The sequence below is a fragment of the Gracilinanus agilis genome, chromosome 2 (genome assembly GCF_016433145.1).
Source record: "Gracilinanus agilis isolate LMUSP501 chromosome 2, AgileGrace, whole genome shotgun sequence".
Classification (NCBI taxonomy): domain Eukaryota; kingdom Metazoa; phylum Chordata; class Mammalia; order Didelphimorphia; family Didelphidae; genus Gracilinanus; species Gracilinanus agilis.
Genome location: NC_058131.1, coordinates 525580028 through 525601690, shown reverse-complemented (window position 1 = coordinate 525601690; position 21663 = coordinate 525580028). Strand labels below are relative to the sequence as shown.

Here is a 21663-nt window from a genome sequence, read left to right as displayed (position 1 = left end):
GACTGCAGGAGAGGAAACATATAGGAAAAACAACTGCATGAACGCATGGGTCGGGGTGGACATGATTGAGGGTGTAGACTCGAAACTACCACACCAATGCAACTACCAACAATTTGGAAATTGGTCTTGATCAAGGACACATGACAAAACTAGTGGAAATGCGCATGGGTAGGGGGGGTGCGGGGGGGGGGGTTGAAGGGGAAAGGAGGAGCATGAATCATGTAACCATGTTAAAAATGAATATTAATAAAAAAAAATTCAAAAAAAAAATCCAATTTAGAAGAGGAAGGGACCTTAAAGGACATCCAGTATAGCCACTCCATTTGAAAAAAAAAAATTATTGATCTATTTTGCTTTTATATAACCTTCATTACTGACTGATTATGTCCTTCTTTCCTCCTCTACCCGGTAAACCATCCTTGGTAACAAAAAACATTTTTTTTTTTACAGAAAGGGGAAAAAAGAAACAATTTAGCAAAACCAAATAACATATCAGCTGGGTCTGACAGTGTACACTCTGTGGTAGTGAATCCATGGTATGCATGCTAGAGGGAGTACTCAGAGCCTTCTCTGTGGGCACGCGCTGTTGCCCCAGCACAGAGTTTACCAGAGTTTGTTACTGGAAAGCCAGAAGGATGTGGGGCTGGGCTGCTCCCCTCCCTCTCTCCACGGGCACCTGAGGACAATTCCCACATAGCCCACCCCTCTAAAAGGTTCACCATCATTGGTGTTTACAATGTTCCATACCCATAACCCCCCACTTCTGCAAAGAAGGAAGGAGGTATTTTTTTCAGTTTTTTTCCTAGGGTCAAAATTCTTGGTTATTATAATAATACAACCCAACCCTCTAATTTTATAGATGAAGAAACTGAGGCCTAAAAAGGTGAATTGAGTTGCTAGATTCACAAGTTAGTGATAGAACAAGGATCTTAATCCTAAATCTAATTTTCTCTCTGCTATCTCCCACTTCTCTCACCTTCTAGACACTCACTCTTGCCCACTCTTCTCCAGGACCAGTTACATACACATACAAAGGAATATATATAGGGACACCCAACAAATATTGTTCACTCGGAACATTTTGAGAAATTTTGAGAAAAAAAGAGAAATTGTTCACAGGAGAACAACTTATACAATAGTAACGATATTTTTAAAAACTTTGAAAGTTTTAAGAATTCTCATCAGTTTTGAAAGCCTTAAGAACTATAACATGGGGTGACTAGATAGTATAGTGGATAGTACACCAGGCATGGAGTCAGAAAGATTTATCTCCTTGAGTTCAAATCTACCTCAGACACTTATTAGCTGTGTGACCCTGGGCAAGTCATTTCACCCTGCCTGCCTCAGTTTCCTCATCAGTAAAATAATCTGGAGAAAGAAATGCTAAAATCACTCTAGGATCTTTGCCAAGAAAACCTCAAATGGGCTCATGAAGAATCAAAATCCTCTTTACCAAACTACAAATCATCAACAAAACCATCAAATCATCATCAACCTCCAAAAAGAGAATCCTCTGCATGGATCCAAGGCCCTCCATAACTTGTCTGCTCCTTCTACCTTAAAAAAAAAATTGACCAGACACAATTCCGGAAAATTCCTAACAGAGAAGTGATGGACTCACAGGACAGAGAGAGACATAATGTTTTTTTAGACATGAACAAGGAGAGAATTTGTTTTGATCGACTGTGAATATTTGTTACAAAAGCTTTGTTTTCCTTTTTCCATTTGATAGGGAGAGGGGTGGCAGGGGAAGAAGAGGTATCTTGGTCAATTAAGAAAATTAACTTGAATTAAGAAAGAAATATTTTGCATTGATTGTAGTACTATTTTGTTCAAGACAGCAGAAAGACAATGGCTAATGGGTACAGGAAAAATAAAGAGGTATCTCTTTGTAGCAAAGATTTAACCACTGGATCCCTCTCATCTTAACCCTCCTAAAATAGACTACTTCTAATGTTATCTGCTCCTTGACACATCACTGGAACATGGCTGTAGTTCATGTTTTTGTTTTCTAAAGCTTCTAGGTTCATATTTGACTTTGGTAGGACAGGGCGTGTGCTAAACCCAAAGAGAGGTTTTGTAAAGGTTGGGTGAGGTGAGTAAGGATTTTACAAAGGAGAAAGGAAGGAGGATTTACAGAATTACTGAAAACAAATTAAGAATAGAGAGAGGATTGTGGTGTAGAGTGAGGTAGGAGAGAAGCAAGACATAGACTAAAGATCCCTGAGGTCAAGAAAAAAATGGAAGAAGCTCCAGAGCTTTCATTTTAGATAGGGCTTTAATGGATTTCAAAGCACTTTCCTCACAATAATTTTGTGACCAATCCTACCTGAGGAAGGGAGGAGGAAACTCCAGAGAGGTTACTTGCCCCAGGTGAGACAGCAATTTAATGACCAAACCAGGACTAGATCTCAGGTCCATGGAGAGGCAGTACAGAGTACTGGAAAGTGCCCTGGAGTTCTAAGACTAACGCTATCATTTATTAGCTGTGTGACCTTGGGCAAATCACTTCTCTGGAGCTCATTTTCCCCATCTATAAAATGAAGAGATTAGACTACATTAGGGCAACTATGGATAGAGCACTGGACTTGGAATCAAGAAGACTTTTATCTTCATGAGTTCAAATCCAGTTTCATACACTTTTTAACCTGAGCATATCACTTAACCCCATTTGCCTCAGTTTTCTCATCTGTAAAATGAGTTTGAGAAGGAAATGGTAAATCATTCTAGGATCTCTGCCAAGAAAACTCCAATAATAAAAAGGGACCAAATAACAAAATAGACCAAATCATCTCTAAAGTGCCTTCCAGCTCTAAATCCACATCCAGTACTATTTCATTTCTAGCCATTTTGCCAGAGGTCGTGCTGACCTCCTGAACTTCGACCCTGGATTTTACTTTCTATGCTGGCTTCCAGTTTGATGCTCCCACCACCCCCCAAACTCCAGCCTCTTTGGTGTACTCAGTAGATAGCCAAGTTCTTCTCAGAATTCTGTACCTGCTCTTTCAGCATGGATCATTTTCCTAAGTTCACATCTCTTCTCCCTCTACATTCTCATTTTTTCTCTTCCTTCTCTGTTCTCTCAGTTATTGTTGGTATATGTTTTTCCTACCTTGCTCCATGGTTGATGCCTCTCTCTGGTCTTTGCCTGCACAACAGCTGGATGGACTGGAACTTCAGGGAACCTGTGTCTATAATTTTGACCTCCCCTTTCATTCAATCAGTTCCAGAAGCTGTTGAAGGTGGAGCTGGCAAGGAGACTTCCTCCTGCTTACAGAGCAGATCACAACTGGTTTTCTTGGTTCACTTTAGGTTTTTCTTGGCAGCGTTGCTTGGCTTACCAAGAGGTATAAAGCCCAATGGGCTGTCAGTATCAACTGCCACGTGGGCCTTTGATAAATATTAAACAATACTATTATTTCTCAGAAGGTGTATTCAACATTGGAAAGTGCCAAATAGAAGGGCGTCATTAGTAGTAGGAAGGTAACAGAGAAGATCACAGAACCAAAGTTTGAAGCCTCAGTGAACATCTTAAATCTGACCAAGAATCCTCTCGATGACATTCTCCACAAGGGTCATCCAATGGCTACTTAATGACCCCCAGTGAGACGGAACCTACTCCCTCCCAAGGCAGCCCATTCCATTTTGATGGAGCTCTTAGGAAGGGGTTCCCCCCGCCCACTTGTACTGAAATCTACATTCCTTCCATTGCTGTTATAGTCTAGTTCTGTCGAAATGGGGTCATGTGTTATTGTTTTCAGTTGTTTTCAACCATTTCCAACTCTTTGTGACCTCATTTGGGATTTTCTTGGCAAAGATACTGAAGTGGTTTGCCATTTTCTTCTCCAGCTGTAATAAAGCTGAGGGAATCAAAAGAATTGGGAGAGCAAATGGCTAATTGTGGAAATTGCATGAACCACACTGACTCCATCTTGTGAGTCAGTTCTGGAGCTAGCTTAATTCCCTTTCTATTCAATTATGGGTCTAGTCCAAATTTTATCTTATGAGAAAAGTTTATTCAATTATAGGAATTGGCTAGAAAATCTTATTGCATTTTTTGAACCTACCCATGCATGGCTAGAAAAAGGAACTATCTGTATCTGCTGGGTAGAGATTCTTAACCGTGGACATAGCCTTAGGTAATGATAACCAAGAAATACAGTCAGACCCTAAGACTATAATAAGGAATTTTCTTAGAATTGTACATCTCAAGCAACTCATGAGTTTTATCTGAAAACTGGTCCCTACTGATTATTCATTATTGTTTCCATGTTCCTTTGATTATTTGCAGATACTTGGGGAGGAGTGGGACACTTCTTTTCCTGAATTCAGGGAATTGCCCCCATTTACTTTCTCCTTCCAACTTTGAAAGTCTCTAATCTTTCTTCCAGTGTGAAATCAAATTATCTAATGTTGTATACATAATGATAAAAAGAGAGTGTGAATTTGAATGTAACGAATCATAGCAGGATCTATACACCTGTGAAAGATTAAAACAGGAGGTGCACTTGCTGTGGCCTAGATCCCCATCCCCCAGACTTTGGGTTTATATGGATTAGGTCTGTTACCCATTTTTGTTGTTGTTGTTCAGCTGTGTTTGACACTCCCTCACCCCATCTGGGGTTTTCTTGTTAAAGATACTGGAGTGGTTTGCCATTTCCTTCTTTAGCTCATTTTGCAGATGAAGACACTGAGGCCAACAGGGTGAAGGGACTTGCCCAAGGTCACATAGCTAGTAAGTGACTGAGAAAAATTTGAACTTGGGGGGGGAGGGGAAGAATCTTCTTAAGTTTAGGCTGAGTGCTCTATCCATCGCACCATCCAGCTGCCTTTCTATTCTCAATAGTTGACCCCAAAAGTTCATCTTTCTTTGGCTCTTCTTATGCCTCCACCTAAGTCCCCCCCCCAGAAATATTTGAATTTTACTTATACTCAGGCTTTCAGAAATGTGGATAAAAGGTTCTCCAGCTCTTATACAAACTCTCAAGATAACAAACACAGAGAGGACAGCTTTTATTTTAGCCCACAGAAAATGGAAAAATACAAAGGACCCATTGGAGCCCATAAATTGATAAAGAAAACATAGAAAACATTCACGGTAGCCATAAATTTCCCTTAGAAGGGAACCAAACTGGGAGTTGTGAACAGTTTCGATCATTCAGGATAACAATTTGGTTCTATGTCCAAAAGGCTGAAAAACAACATATACCTGTGGACTCAGCAATACCATTACTAGGTTTGTATACCAAAGAGGAAAAAAAAAGGCACGGGGCTAGGGGGAAGGACCTATGCATACAAAAATATTAAAAGCAGATCTTTTTAGGGGGAAGCAAAAATTTGGAAAATGAGGGGATACCCATCAATTGGAGAACTGCTGAGTAAGATATAGTATATGATAATAATGGAATACTATTGTGTTATAAGAAATGACAAGCAAGAAGAATTCAGAAAAACTTGAAAAGACTTACATGAACTCAAGCAGAGTGAAATAAACAGAAGCAGAAGTACATTGTGCAGTGACAGCAATACTTTATAGTGAACAACTATGAATAATAGTTACTCTCAGCAATACAATGATCCAAAACTATCTCAAAAGACTCATGATAAAAATTCCCACCTACTTTCAGAGAAAAAGAACTGAGTCTGAATCCAGACCAAAGCAAACTTTTTCACTTTCTTAATTTTTTCTCTATTTGAGTTTTCTCTCACAAAAGGATTAATATGGGAAAATGTTTTACATAATTACACCTGTAAAATTTATATGAGATTGCTTACCATCTCAACTGGAGTGGAGGGTTTGGGAGGAGGGAGAGAACTCAAGCCTCAGTGTGCTTTGGAAAAATGTTAGAAATTGTTTTTATGTGTAATTGGGAGGAAAAAATAAAAGAAAATTCTTTTTTAAAAAAGAAGGGAACCAAACCCCTTGGTGAACATCCAGGCAATACCCTGATAACTCAATAAAATGACTCTTTTCCATAAGATTCTATAGTTCCTTCTAGATTCATAAGGCTCCTCTGAATGTACTTGTTTTGGAAGGAAAACAGACTTTGGGGCTGATGGGTAGATAGCTCTCCTCTCATCAGTCCATGGAGCTTGAATTTCATTGTTCAGTTATTTCTTACTTGAGACTCCATTTGGGAGTTTTCTTGGCAAAGAAAGTGGAGTGGTTTTCCACTTCCTTCTCTAGTTCTTTTTACAGTTGAGGAAACTGAAGCAAACAGGGTTAACTGACTTTTTTAGGTCACACAGCTAAGATCAGATGTTGGATGTGAACTCTGGTCTTCTTAATCCAGGTCTAGAGCAGCTAGGTGGTGTGGTTCTCCATGGAACCTAAATATGTCCCTGGAATAAGAGAAGGTTGTAGGTCCCTCAGTCTCTTGCTCTACAAAATCTTAGCTTCCATCTCCTCAATACTCCTCTAGCCTTAGGGTCCATATGGGTAATCTATCATCAAGAGATAAAATCCTCAGGAATTGTTAGATCTCCACTATTGAACAACTTCCGAGTTTGGAACTACCCAAAGAATCTTCCTTTTCTTTTGGAGTCATGCTGCTTGGAAAATTCCCCCCTCTGACTCAGAGGAAGAGTTTTGGGATATTATAAACTCTTCTTTTAAGTCACACAGGCAACTACATGTTTACCTCTGCTATATATTTCTTTGAAAAGTCTCAATTCTATACTACTCTGGCTGTTAACCATGTTACATATCGGGAAGTACATTATTGAACTCTCACCCACAGAAAGCTGTGAGTGAGCATAGGTATCTCCTATGTGTTTCTCTTCTAAGTTAGTCCTTAACAATGAGGGATGGAGGAGAGGGTAGACTGTGCACACGTGTAACCTTCTCTTTCCCTCCAACCCAGGTGTGCTCCCCAGTGCTCTGGTCTGTCTTCCAAACAGAAGAGATAAAAAGAACTGACAGTATTCTTTTCATTCTCTTTAGCAGACTAGCATAAAGTCAATTAATACATGTCAGGTATTGTGCTCAATATTAGGGGTACAAAAAAACCCCAAAAGGCAGTCCCTGAGTTCAAGGAATTTTTGGTCGAATAGGAAAGAAAACATGCAAACAACCATGTTCAGATAAACACTGTATAGGATAAATTGGAGATAATCAACAGAGAGAAGGCACTAGAATTAAGGGGGATTAGGAAAGGCTTCCTATGAAGGTAGGATTTTAGCTGGAACTTGAAGGAAGCCAGAGAAGCCACGAGCCAGAGATCAGGAGGGAGAGCATTCTAACAAGGATAGGCTAACTCTAGAAATGATGGGCTCCCTTTCTCCCTCCCTAAGATCTTCAGGCAAAGGCTGAACAACTACTTGTTTGGTATGTTATAGTGAGGATTCTTCTGTATATGGCAGCTAGGTGGCACTGAGGATGGAATTCTGGACTTGGAATTAAGAAGACCTGATTTCAAATCAAGCCTCAGACCCTGGCTAAGTCACTTAACCTCTGTTAATGCCTCAGTTTCCTCTTCTGTAAAATGGCATAATAATAACACCTATCTTCCAGGGTTGTTGGGAGGATCAAATGACATAATAATTTTAAGGTACCTAGCACATCATAAGAGATTTTAGATATATATTCACATATATATACATACATGAACAGGTTATTACTATTATTAATTACTTTGGATGGAGCTAAATGGATTCTTAAGTCCATCCAACTCTCTGTGATTGTGAATATGTCCTTTCAAGAGTCCTAGACAACCAAATCATCTTGGAGGCAGCTTTAGTGATGAAACTAAATTCCTAGGACACAACAAGGGGTGACTCCAACCCAGTAAATTCCTACTGAAACAGTCTTGGTTACCAATGAATAATAATGAAAGCAGCATTTAAATAGAGTATTAAGGTTTGCAAAACATATTTCAAATAGCTTTTCATTTTATCCACACAAGCTATGGGAGGTAGGTGCCATTATTCCCATTTTACAGATGGGGGAAAATGAGACCGAGAGACAGACATTAAGTGCCTTGCCCAGGATCCCATAGCTAGTAAGTATCTGAGGAGATATTTAAACTTAGGTTTTCCGGAATCCAAGTCCAGCAGTCTATCCACAATCCCACTTAGCTATCCTTTATTGAAAAATAATCAAGTACTGGCTTTTACCCTTTTAATAAAATACCAATGGTTAGGTCTATAATCTTGATAGGAAGGGGGTTTTCAAATACCTCTCCCACCACCACCAAACACACACACAAACACACACAAAATCATACTGTACTGAACTTTTTTTTTAACCCTTACTTTATATCTTAGAAATGATACTAAGTATTGGTTCCAAGGGAGAAAAGCAATAAGGGCTAGGCAATGGAGGTTAAGTGACTTGTCCAGAGTCACATAACTAGGAAGTGTCTGAGGCTGGATTTGAACCCAGGATCTCCCATCTTTACACCTGGCTTTCTATCCACTGAAGCCATGAAGCTGCCCTCGACCTGTGCTTTCATAAAGATGAACTGACTGAGAGAATCAGGATACAGAAAGAATATTGGTTCTGGAGTCAGATCATCTGGGTTTAAGTCTCATCCCTGATGGCTCTGAATCTATGAATTTTGGATCTTCCCTGAATCTTGAGGTCAGTCTTCATATAGCTCCCTGGATCAGCCCTTGAATTGTTGTCTTCCTATTAGATTGTTGATTCTATAAGAGCATGGACTGTCTACTGCCTTTTTGGCATCTAGATGGCACAATGGATGGAGCAGCTTGAGTTCAGCTTCTTCAGGCTCTGAGTTCAGAAAGATATGAGTTCAAATCCAGCCTCAGACATTTAATAGCTGGGTGATCCTGGGCAACATCTTCATTAGTAAAATGGGGGCAATCGTGGCATTTACCTTTTAGGAATGTTGTGATGATCAAATGAGATAATTGTAAAAAAGCACATAGTAAGCACTCAATAAACACTAATTATTGTTCTTACTATTTTTAATATCCTTAGCCATAGTGCCTGGCACTTTGCAGGAGCTTAATAAATGCTTATTGATTAATTGATTGATCAGTTCCTTACATATGGATTGGCAGACTCATCGAACAACTTGGCTACATCTCAGAGGTCCCTAATTGACAAGTTTAAAGGCCATGACTATTCTTCCTATTGAGGCAACTTGATGGTCTATCAACATAATGACTCATTGGATTTCCTTTTTTAAACAGAAGGGCTAAGGGCAGCTGGATGGCTCAGTGGATGGAGAGCCAGGCCTAGAGATGGGAAATCCTGAGTTCAAATCTGGCCTCAGATACTTCCTAGCTGTGTGACCTGGGCAAGTCACTTAATCTTCATCACCTAGTAAAAAAATTAAAAAATAAATAAAAATAAAAGCAGAAGACTGAGGTCACTTCATCTATCCTTAGTTGTTGGTCTTAGAAAACAGAGTATGATATGACCCTGCAGGCTTATAGGCCTATATAGGTACCAGAGAATTGTAAGCTGGGTAACTGAGAAGGGAGCAAGGGGGCTGCCACACCTAGGTCAATTCGATTTAGGAAAAGAATAAACCAAAAGGAACTCCTTTAAGCTGTGTATGTTTGAGTTTCATAAGGAGCAGAGGATCCAACTAGGCATAAAAAAGATGAAAACCACAAATGCACATAAAACATATTTACCCAGCCAAGAAAATAAGCATGGCTTGTGTGTATCAGTGATTAATGAGAAGTGGGCAATGGGCCTGATGAGCCATTTTAATTAATTCTGCCTTTCATTTGTCTTATTTTTGGTTAGAGTCCCATGAAAGCAATTAATTTGGGGAATGGAGGGAGCCTTTTATGGTAGCTTAGTATATGCCAGCAAGTGAGTAGAAAATAGTGACTTGGGTGATGTGTTCTAGGGACCATCGCACTTTGCTTGAGTGATGATGTCTTCTACGTTCCATAGTGAGTGGGTACTTGATCCACCCTAGAGTCTTTTCTTTCTTAGTACTTTGAGTTTTTAATATATATTTTATAAATATCTATGGTTTGTACCTTATTCAGATTTATATACCCCCAGCCCCACCCCCACACACACCATCCTTGCTTCTTCTCAGAAAACTATCCCTTGTGACAAACAAATAAGAGCAAAGCCAAGATGATGAATGAAGTAAAGGCAGGGATTCACCTGAGCTCTTCTAAATTCCCCTTGGAAAAAGCTCTCCTAAATTCACCTCATTAGAATAATGTCTGAAAATCAATTCTCAATTGGCAGAATCAAAAGAGAAAAAGGTGAAAAAGTTTCCCCACCTAAGACAGCACAGGTCAGTAGGGAAGGTCTGTCTCATGGCAATGAGAGTAGAATACAGTCCAGTACAGGGTGAGCCCTAGCAAAGCAGTAGCAAGCCTTCATGGTGACTGAAATGGCTGCAATGGCTCTCAGAGCTCTCAAACCACAGACAGTAAGGAGGTCAGACAATTGGTCAGAAGGAGATTACAGGGCACTCTCTGTTGGCATGGGAAGCTGGTCTCTGTTGCATTGAACATATGAAGTTCTGGGTTGTAGTCCCAGGACAAGGAGGAGCAGTAGCAGTGGTAGGGACTGTGGTCATAGTTTCAGGGTGGAAAAGAATACTACTGGTCACTCCTACACTAGAGCATAGGTCAGAAGAATAGTGATCACACTTCACCTTAGATCCTGCCCCTTTGGAAAAACTGAAAACTTACAGATCCCTATAAACTAACTCTGAAAACAATAGTACAAACACCTCAGGAGCAGAGTTCAACTTTAACATGAAATTAAAAGTCAAGAAATAAGATAGAAAAATAAGCAAACAACAATAACAACAACCCAAACCTTACTATTAAAAAGCTACTAGGATGACAGGGAAGACCAAAACACAAACTCAGAAGAAAATAATGTCCAAATATGCAAAACCTCAAAGAAAAATGTGAATTGGTCTTGGGCCCAAAAAAGCATTTCTGGGAGAACTAAAAAAATTTTTTTTAATCAAATCATTGAAATTGAGGAAACATTGGGAAAAGGAATGACAGTGCTTCAAGAAAATCATGAAAAAAAAAGCGTCAACATCTTGGTAAAGGAGGCACAAAAATGCTGGCGAAAATAAATCCTTAATAACTCCATAAGACATCAGGAAACCATAAAACAAAATTTTTTAAAATGAAAAAAATAGGAGAAAATGTTAAATATCTTATTGGGGAAAAAATAACTGTCCTGAAAAACAGAATGTGGACAGATACTTTAGGATTTATTGGACTGACAGAAAGTCATGATCAAAACAAGACCTAGATATCATTTTTCAAGAAATTATCAAAGCAAACTGTCTCAATATGCTAGAAGCAGAGTGTAAAATAGAAACTGAGAGAATTCACTAATTACCTCCTGAAAAAGATCCTCAAAAGAAAACTTCCAGGAGTTTTCATAGGAGCTTATAACCATTTTCAGAGTTCCCAGGACAAGGAGAAAATATTGCAAGCAGCCAGAAAGAAACAATTCAAATATTATGGAACCATAGTCAAGATAACACAAGATTTAGGAGCTTCTACATTAAAGGACTAGAGGGTTTGGGATATGATATTCCAGAATGGAAAGGACCTAGGATTACAACAAAGAATATCCTACCCAACAAAACTGAGTATAATGTTTAGGGGAGGGGAAAATGAATATTTAATGAAATAGAGGACTTCCAAGCATTCTTGATGAAAAGACCAAAGCTAAATACAAAATTTGGTTTTCAAATATGACTCAAGGGAAGTATAAAATGGTAAATAGGAAAGTGAAATCATAAGGGAATCAACAAGATTAAACTGTTTATATTCCTACATGGGAAGATGGTACTTGTGATTCTTAAGAACATTATCATCATTAAGGTAGTTGGTTGGAGTATATATAAACAGAGAGTGTGGCAACAAGTTGACTATTATGACATAATATCCAAAAAAACTGAGAGATTAAAAGGAAAATTACACTGGGAAAAAAGGGAAGGAAGAGGTAGAATGGGTTAAATTATCTCATATGAAAGAGGCATGAAAGATATGGGTAAATTTAGACATGCATTGTTAATAGATTCAATCATTCTAGAGAGCAATTTAGAACTATGCCCAAAGGGCTATAAAGCTATCTATACCCTTTGATCCAACAATACCACTAATAAAAAGAGATTTTTTTAAAAGGAAAGTGATTCATGTGAACAAAAATATTTAGAGCAGCTCTTTTTGTGGTGGCAAAGATGTAGAAATTGAGGAGGTGCCCATCAATTGCAGAATGTCTAAATAAGTTGTGGTATATGATTGGGATGGAATACTATTGTGCTTCAAGAAATGATGAGTAAGGGGGCAGCTGGGTAGTTCAGTGGATTGAAAGCCAGGCCTAGAGACGGGAGGTCCTAGGTTCAAATCCGGCCTCAGACACTTCCCAGCTGTGTGACCCTGGGCAAGTCACTTGACCCCCATTGCCTACCCTTACCACTCTTCCACCTATAAGTCAATACACAGGAGTTAAGGGTTTAAAATTTTAAAAAAATTAAAAAAAAAGAAATGATGAGTAGGATGCTTTTTTAAAACTGAATTAAAGTGAAATGAGCAGAACCAGAACATTGTACACAGTAACAGTAATATTGTACAATGATCAGCTATGAAAGACTCAGCTATTCTCAGCAATATAATAGTCCAATACAGTTCTGAACGACTTATGACAAAGAATGCTATTCATCTCCGGAGAAATAATTGAGTCTGAATGCAGATAAAAAGCATGCTTTTAAAAAACTTTTTTATTTTTCTTGTTGAGGTTGTTTGGTCTGTGTTTTCTCTCACACTATGACTAATATAGAAATATATTTTGCATGCCTTCACATATTTAACCTGTAAAAAATTGCTTGCCCTCTCAATGAGAGGAAAAGGGAAGGAGGAATGAAGAGAATTTGCAACTCAATTTTTAAAAAAACCACTGTTAAAATTGTTTTCACATGTAATTAACAATATTTTTTAAAGTGGAAGAAGAGAAAATTTTATAGTAAAACTAATAAGCATATTGAAAAAAATTAACATAATATATGCTGTTTCATTGTTATGGACTTCCATCTTCTGAAAAGGAACAGAACAATGTGTCTTCTCACATCTCTTCTTTTGAGTCAAGCCTGTTCTTTTTTTTTCATCATTCAATTTCAATTGTTTTGTGATTGTTCTTTCCATTTACATTTTTGTAATTATTGTGTATCATTTTCATGGGTATACTTACTTCACTTTATGTCAGTTCTTGTAAGTCTTTCCATGTTTCTCCGTATTCATCAGATTTGTCATTTTTTTTACAGTGCATTAATATTCCATTATATACATGTATCATAGTTTGTATAGGCATTCCTTGATCAATAAGCATCTTTATTTTCAGTTATCAGCTATAAATATAATGGTGTATATTCTTTCTTTCTGTCACTGATCTCTTAGGATACACACCTCAGAGCAAAATCTCTGAGTTTGAATAGATGGAGATTTAATTCACTTTATTTACATAATTCCAGATTGCTTTCTGGAATTGTTACACTGACTTAGGAATATTGATCAGTGTCATGACCAGTCTATTTCAGAAAACTCATAATGAAACATTGATGGAAAAGTGATGGACTGAGAGTGAGGACTGAAATGTTTGGGGATGGGATACAAGGGAGACATGGCTATTATGGGAATTTGTTTTGCTAAACTATGAATATTTGTAATGGGGTATTAGTTTTTCTTGCTTTCTAAATGAGGAAGGAGACAATGAGAAAAAAGCAAATTTTTTTGAAAGATTTTTTATTATGAAAAGAAAAATTATGGACTACTAATCAAGACTAGACTTGGAAATATCTCTGAGACCTAGTTTCTGTGCCATTTTCATGATTAGGCATGAATAATATGGTTCTTAGATTTAGTCATATTTATACCAGTCTGGGCTAATGGGAACTCAATGGATAGAAGAGAAGAGAGAGAGAGAGACAGAGAGAGATCTGTTTTTTTTTTTAATGTGAATTTTTCTTATTAGTGATTTGGAACATTCTTTCATGATTGTTAGTAGTTAGTAGTTTGCAGTCCTTTTGAGTTCCTTTGATCAATAATCTATTAGGGGCTGGCCTCCCAGTATGATACCTAAAATCTGTCCTAGAGCCAAATACACAAATATGTGAATTCTTCTGCCAGTCCAGGCCTGAGAATTGTGGATGTGTACCAGATTGAGGCAGACTTCCTGGCATCTTAGTCAGACCTTAGGGAGCCCATTGCCTTTTCTTTGGCTCTCCTTCCCATTTCTTAGAACTCTTTATGAATAGTTTCATCCATTAAAGTAGAAAGAAACAGAAGAGGTAAAATGAATTTAAAGAAAGCTTTGCCATGGTCATGTAAACAACAAGATGGCAGATTAGACATTTTCTCTGATCCTTATGACCTTTCAAACCTCTACAAAATAGGAATTAACTGTCAAAGATAAAGCAACTTCAGCCATCTTTATGGTCTAGGACACTCAAAATTAGAAAAAAAAGTTTAAAAAAACAAAACCAAACCAAACCCAGGAATTGATGAACACCAACCCTGAGATTACTCAGCACCCCTCCTCCACCTCTCATGCTACCAGTGGCTAGGCTGTTCAAGAAGACCTAATGACCCAACATAGGCTTACATCCCTTCTACCCTACTCTCCCCTCCCTCTTTCCACTGCCATGGAGACCACAGTTCCAGGCTATGGCTCATTCAGACCTTGACAACCAGACTGGCCATAGCCCTTCAGGAGCAAAAGCTTCCAACTAGGGCCAATTCTAGCCATCCAAAAGTCAGTTGGGGCAGAGACTAGGCTGGGAAGCATTAATTGCCAAGTGTTAGAGGAGACCAAGATGCTGTGAGATCCATCCTCCAAACATATAATCATAGAGGATGAAGTCAAGAAGCGGGTGAAAAGGAAAATTAAGGGAAAATTATTTATGACAAATTGCTTTCTCCATCAAAGACTGGAACTATCATACTTAGACCCTGAAATCATTGTCCCAAACGTGTTTTTAGAAGAGGCAAAACAAAAAGCAAGGGAGAGGCACCAATGATGAGTTAAAGATATAGGCTATGGGGGCAGCTAGGTGGCTCAGTAGATAGAGACCCAGGCCTTGAGATAGGAGGTCCTGGGTTTGGATCTGACCTCAGATACTTCCTAGCTACATGACCCTGGACAAGGCACTTAACCTCCATTGTCTAGTCCTTACCACTCTTCTGTCTTGGAGCCAATACTTAGTATTGATTATATGATGGAAGGTAAGGGTTTAAAAAATTAAAAATAAAATGGGAATAATGATATAATCAAGGAATTGTGTGATAAGAATTAAAAAGGCTTGTCATATAGTGGTACTGTAGGATGACAGTCAGAGGGTTCTACTCTTACATTCTTGGAATGCCAGGAGAAAGTAAAGAAAGCATCCAATACAGCAGATGAACACCTGGTGCTGAATTTGAGAAGAGATGGACAGGACTCACACAGATAAGCACAACTGAAACTTGGGAAGTAGATGTAGGGTCAGATGGTTCCAGAAAGGCAAGTGAAGATATCCTATCCCTTCAGGGATGGATCAAGTTGTTGTAGGAAGAAACTTTGACTAATACTAGACACTTACTTGATTGAGGAGAGTTCAGAGATTCTGAATAGGTATATTTGGGCCAACTGGAAGTGGAGACATAAATATTTTTCAAGTGCCAGGCACTTTCCAAATAATATTATCTCACTTGATCATCACAACAATACTGGGAGATGGTTGCTATTATTATCTCTCTTTTACAGTTGAGGAAACTGAGGCAGTCAGAGGGAAAGGTCACTTGCCTAATGTCACACAGATAGTAAATTTCTGAAGCAGAATTTGAACTCAGGTCTTCTTGATTCTAGACTCAGCACTGTACCCCCTGAACTACCTCAATAGTTGTGATGTTAGTCACGCAGTAGAAGATAGTAAAATACAGAGAAAGGAGTGATTCCTGCATCCTAAAAGTATGACAGGAGAGTTGCATCAGAGAAGAAAAGAGAATGATGGATGAAAAAAAAATGTCCTGGAAATAGATTAAAAAAAAAAAAGTTGTTGATTCACTAAGCACCCTATTGAAAGCTAACACCATCAGATTTTACATCACTCTTTTCAGTGCAAAAAAAAATGGATGAAACCATTCTTCCTTCTGTGATTAGCTTTTTTTTTTCCTCTTTAAACACAGCTAATACGTGTCTGAGGCTGGATTTGAACTCAGGAAGATGAATCTTCGTGACTCTAAGCATTCTACCCACTGTGCCAACTATTTCTCCTAGCTCTGACATACTTTCTAGCTAATTGATCTAGAACTAGAAATTTCCTCTACATATCTCATATACCTGACATTAAGGCATATATGGGTTAATTTTCTTTTGACCTCGTCATTGTAGCAATTAGGTGGTTATAAGGGAATGGAATAATATTTTAACCTTAATATTAATACTAAAATAATTATTTAAGTAGGTTAATATAAATAACCCTGTTTACCTCAGTTTCCTCATCTATAAAATAAGCTGGAGAAGGAAATGGCTGGAAGGAATCTCAAAAGTCATCTAATTTGACCCTCTTATTTTACAGATGATGAAACCGGTCCAGAGTAATTGGGGGAACTTAAAGTGACAGCAATTTCTAGCATGAACTAGCTTATTAAAACAGGTCAGAATGGAGTCTAAACTTTGATAAAATGCATTCTTTAACAAGTTGATAGTCTGAACACCAGACAGCTGAATTGAAAACGAATGCCACATCAGCAGTCGGTTATTTTCTGGTTGTGAAGATACAGTCCCTTTTGTCTTTTAGTGATGTAATTTGGTGTTCCCTGTGCTCAGTGTCTTCCAAATCCCCTTCTTGAAAAAGTATTTATGACATGTATAAGTATGAGATTCCTGTGTAGCCTCTAAGCCTTTGGTTTCTTTCATTCTTAATCTCAAGTCAAATTTTCCAGCATTTTTTGTCATCCTTCTTTATTGCCCAACTTTCATTGAAGTCACTCAGTATTAAGGTACATGTTCATCTAATTTAAAGTCCTATCAAGTTCTGATAGAGACTGATGCATAAACTGTAAACAGATACCATAATTTATTCAGTCACTTCTTAGTCATTTGATTTATGGGGCTTAAAATTTTTTTATTATTGCAAATGAAGTGGCTATGAATATTTTTATACTAACAAAAAAGAACAAGTAAAGGAGAACCTGCTCTACCATAATTTTAAATGTACTACACATAAATATAATTGTATGATTATCAAAGAGATATTAGAAAAAGATAAAAGAATTGAAGATTGATATTAATATTTCATAAATCCATGTTGAAAAACTGTGGATAATGGGACAACTATTTAACAAAAAGTATTGCAAAAATTAGATAGCTGAATGGCAAAAAAAAAGTTCCTTTTCATGATATTATTAAGATACAGTCCTAACAATGGAACTTCTGCATCAAAGGGTATATTCAGTTTTGTAACTCTTATTGTGTGTTGCTCAATTGTTCTCCAGAAAATTGTGCCTGTCTTTAGTCACGTTAAAAATAAAATAGAGTGCTTATTTCCCAAAAGCCCTGATGATATTATAATTTCTTGCTAATTTTTGCCAATTTTGTGAAGGTAAGGTGATATTAAATATTTAGTGGTGTATATTTCTCTTATCACAAAGGAATTTTAGCATCCTTTCATGTATTAATCAAATATTGATATTTCTTCCTTTTAAAAATTATCTGTATTCTTTGACCATAGTTCCACTGTGGAGTGCGTATTTCTTTTTTAGCTATATGTCAGTTCCTTGTAAATTCTGGAGGGTAATCTTTGTCTGATGTATTTACTACAAATATACATTTCCAGTTGGTTTCCTTTTTAAAAAAAATTTAGAAGCATCATATTTTGTTGTGGAAAATATTTTTATCAATGATCACATCCATTGATTTTGTCTCTAATAATTTCCTCAATTATTCACATCACAAATACTTGTTGAGCACCTACTATGTGCTGGAGTCATGCTAAGGTATGGGATTTTCCATACTGAGAAATATATGAGTTAGTGTTTACATGTCTGCTAAATGACAGTGAGTTTTGTGTGAAACCAGCCAGAGACAAGGGAAGTCAAAAAGTTATCAAGGACCCAGCCCTTTGGAGTCAAAGCAAGGTTTCTAGTTTTTCTAACAATTAGGTGAGGTGACCTAAAGATGGCTTCTGATCCTCCCTTCAGGGGTTAGCCACCCTTGACATACTTAAAGCTGTGACTTAATGCTACAGAAATGCAAAGAAGATTCTTAAAGGAGACAGGCGTGCCCAGTTCACTGGGTGAAATGAATTGGGTGTGCTGGCTCCTCCTGTCCACTGTCTGCCAAGAGCAATGACAGGCTGGGCAGAAGCTAGGGGAGCCGTGGGCTCTGAAGGGATGATGGAGGTAGAGAAGAACAGAAAACAAAACAAACAATAAAAGTAGAGAGGAAGGAGAAGGGGACAAATTATTTAAAGGTAAAAAAGCATACAAGGAGACCACCAGGGTGAGGAGCAGGAAACACAGAAAAATGTGGAAAATGTAGACCAACAGGAAACAAGTAAGAAGAGAAGTATAAACTACAGGATTAAAGAAGAGTAGGGAAAGAAAAACAGAGGAAGAATATAAAGAAAAATGGAGATGTGAAAACACAAGGAGAAAAAGGGCCAGAATGATTACCAGTGAAATTATGGAAGAGAAAGAATAGGGAGATACGTGAATTGGTCAGAAAGCTCAGGACTAGTTTTGAATCTTAAAGACCATCTAGATTAAACCTCTCATTTTTAAGATGTAGAATCTGAGACCCCAAAAAGTTAGTTAAGTGCCAAAGTCACACAAGTGGCAGAGAAGGGATTCAAACACAGGACTGTAGACTCCCAATTTTAATGTTCTTTTACATTACTATCAAGTCTCTTCAATATGGGAGAGAGACAGACAGACACACAGACAGAGACAGAGAGAAAGAGAGGGAGATAGAGAGAAAGAGAGGTAGGGAGAGAGAGAGAGGAGAGAGAGAGAAAGAAAGAAAAAGAGAGACAGAGACAGGAGGAGAGAGAGAGGGAAAGAAAGGAAAAGGGAAAGAGAGAGAGGGAAAGAAGGAGAGGGACGGAGACAGAGAGACTGAGACGGAGATGGGGAGACAGAAGGAGAGAGGGAGAGACAGACAAACAGAGAGACGGACAGAGACTGAGACAGGTTGAGCCAGACAGAGGGGGAGCCAGACAGATAGAGGGAGAGAGAAAGGGACGGGGAGAAAGAGAAGAAGAAGGGGAGAGAAAGATGAAGAGAGACTGAGAGCAGGAGCTGGAGACAGGTAGAGAAAGTGAAGGCTACATGGATAGAATAAATTGATAGAAATAGCGACTAGACTCATGATTTCACTGATCTAGGAAACTCACAGAGGAGAAAACTCCCCCAAATAATGCAAGGAGCACCTTCTCAGAAATTTAGAGTCTCGGGAAGTTGCTTTAGTTGTTTGCAAATTGTCTCATGGTTAAACTGTAAACTCCTTGATGACAAAGACTGCTTTTACCTCTTTTTTACGACTCCTCACTGGGCACAGTGCCTGATATTTGTCCAGGATCCCAAAACCAGTAAGAGTCGAATTTGAAAGCTGGTCTTTCTTGCTTAGAGGTCAGATCTTCATCCACTAAGCCATGATTGTAAGCCATGCCCTAAGTCAAGTTCCTCAACCTATGGCTCTTGAGCCATATCTGGCTCTTTTGAGGGCCAGATATGGCTCTTTCTGCAAGAGCCATAAAGTCAATTTTTTTTCAGGTGCTGTTACAGGAGCCTCACTGTGAGCACAATACGGCTCTCACGAAATTACATTTTAAAAAATGTGGCGTTTATGGCTCCATGGCTCTCAGGGCCAAAAAGGTTAGGTTGCCGACCCCTGCCTTAAGACATGAAGTCCTCGTAAAAGTTTTCTTTAGCCCTAATCCGGGTTATCACCACATAGTACTTCTTCCGCTGGGAGCCCAGGACAAATGCTAGCAATTCGCCCTTTTGTGAATAGAAAGAAGAGCCCCCTCCCCCCCCCCCATATCCCCCTCCAGTGATTTCTTTCCCACCTAATCCTATGCCAGGTTCCCGGGGGAGAATCCGCCTCTACCGGTCCTTAGCTAAGAATAGAGCTCTTTGGCTCCGCACCTGTGGGCTCGTCACCATAGCAACCAGGGGCAGCCGCTCTTCGGGGACAGCCCTGGGCAGTGTGCCCGCCCTGCTAGGGCTCTCTGCTAGGCTAGAGGCCCTCGTCTTTATTTCCCAGAAGGAGGTAGACAGGAAGTAGGAGGAAGATTTTAGCCCGGAGAAGAGATCCCACTTTGGCCAAGGCGCGCAAGGGGAAGGTGATTGTTTCCTTCTGGTTTTTTTTTTTTTGTTTGGTTCTTCCTGAGGGGACCTCCGAGCGAGGAGGGGATGAGCAGGGAGGGGCAGGTGAAGTGGTTGGTGGTGGCCGATAGCAACAGGCGAGTCATCCGCACGCATTCCGGACAACATTTGACTAGGATTGCAAATAAATAAGTCTTTATTGCCCACTCCCGGGGGGGGGGGGGGGTGCAGAGTGTCTAATAGGATTGTTTTTCCACGCCAGAGAAAAGAGAGGAGAAAGAAGGCAGGGTGGGGCCCGGAACAAATAAAAGGGAGCCCGAGAAGAAGGCTCAGGTTGAGCTGGCTGAGACGACAAAGATATCCTTGTAGCCTTTGATCTCCTTGACCTCCTTGCAGCTGAGGAGGACTTGAAGTTGCCTGGATCCCTCTTTGGTGGGGAATAGGTCCACGTCGGCTTGGATGGTTTGTCCAGACTCGATGATGCCCAGGCTAAAAATCAGAAAGGGAAATAGAGTCTGCCAGTAAATGTCTTAAAAAAAGGATTCTTCGCTGCCTAAGCTTTCCCTCTGAGAAGTCCTCCCATCCATTCTTTTTATTTTTAAACTCTTACTTTCTGTCTTAGTAATTAGGCAAAAAGGAGTTAAGTGACTCACCCAGGGTCACACAGCTAGGTAGTATGTGAGGTCATATTTGAACCCAGGGCATTCCTATTCCAGATCTAGCACTCTATCCACTGAGCCACCTAGGTACCCCTCCATTTGCTCTTTATGTTAACTTCCTTTTATATAGTTGTTTGCAAGTTGTCTCCCCCATTAGATTGAGAATAAAGACTGCTTTTGCCTTTTTTTTTTTTAATTCTCCTCACTTGGCATAATGTATGGCGATAGTAAGCGTTTGATAAATATTTGTTGACTTAATTTATTTCTTTTTCAATGAATAAGCATTTGTTTTCTCTTTCTTCCACCTCCCTCCTGCCTTTCTCCCCTGCTCAGGCTAGGCTGACCTGGGCTCTACCTATATTCCTAGGTGCTAAGAGAGAAAATAAAACAGTGAAGAAAGAAAAATTTTATTCCAGAAACTTCTTCCATTTAAGAACTGCCCCTCCCAAAAAAAATTTCATTGAGGAATCCAAGGAAAGAACCCAAGATTTAGAGCTGAAAGACACCTTTGGGACCACCTAGCCTGCTGCTCTCTTTTTACACATAAAGAAATTGAAGTCCATTAGATGTCCTACATTTGATAAGAAGCAAAACTGGAATCTGAACCCAGGTCCTCTGACCACAAATTAGATTGTCTTTTGCCAGTTTTTGTATCCCCAGAATTTAACACAGTGCCTGGCACATAGTAGGTGCTTATATAAATGCTTATTGATCAGTCCACTAC

At 38.9% G+C, this 21663-nt stretch overlaps 1 protein-coding gene across 1 annotated transcript in view; it reads right to left on the bottom strand.

Annotated features, from left to right (window-relative positions):
• Positions 1 to 20609: 20609 nt before the first annotated feature.
• TGM7 (transglutaminase 7) overlaps positions 20610 to 21663 on the bottom strand; it is a 46488-nt gene continuing 45434 nt past the window's right edge. Inside the window, exon 13 of the mRNA XM_044660016.1 lies at positions 20610 to 20769. Coding sequence (XP_044515951.1) covers positions 20610 to 20769 — 160 coding nt within the window. The remainder of the gene's footprint in view (positions 20770 to 21663) is intronic.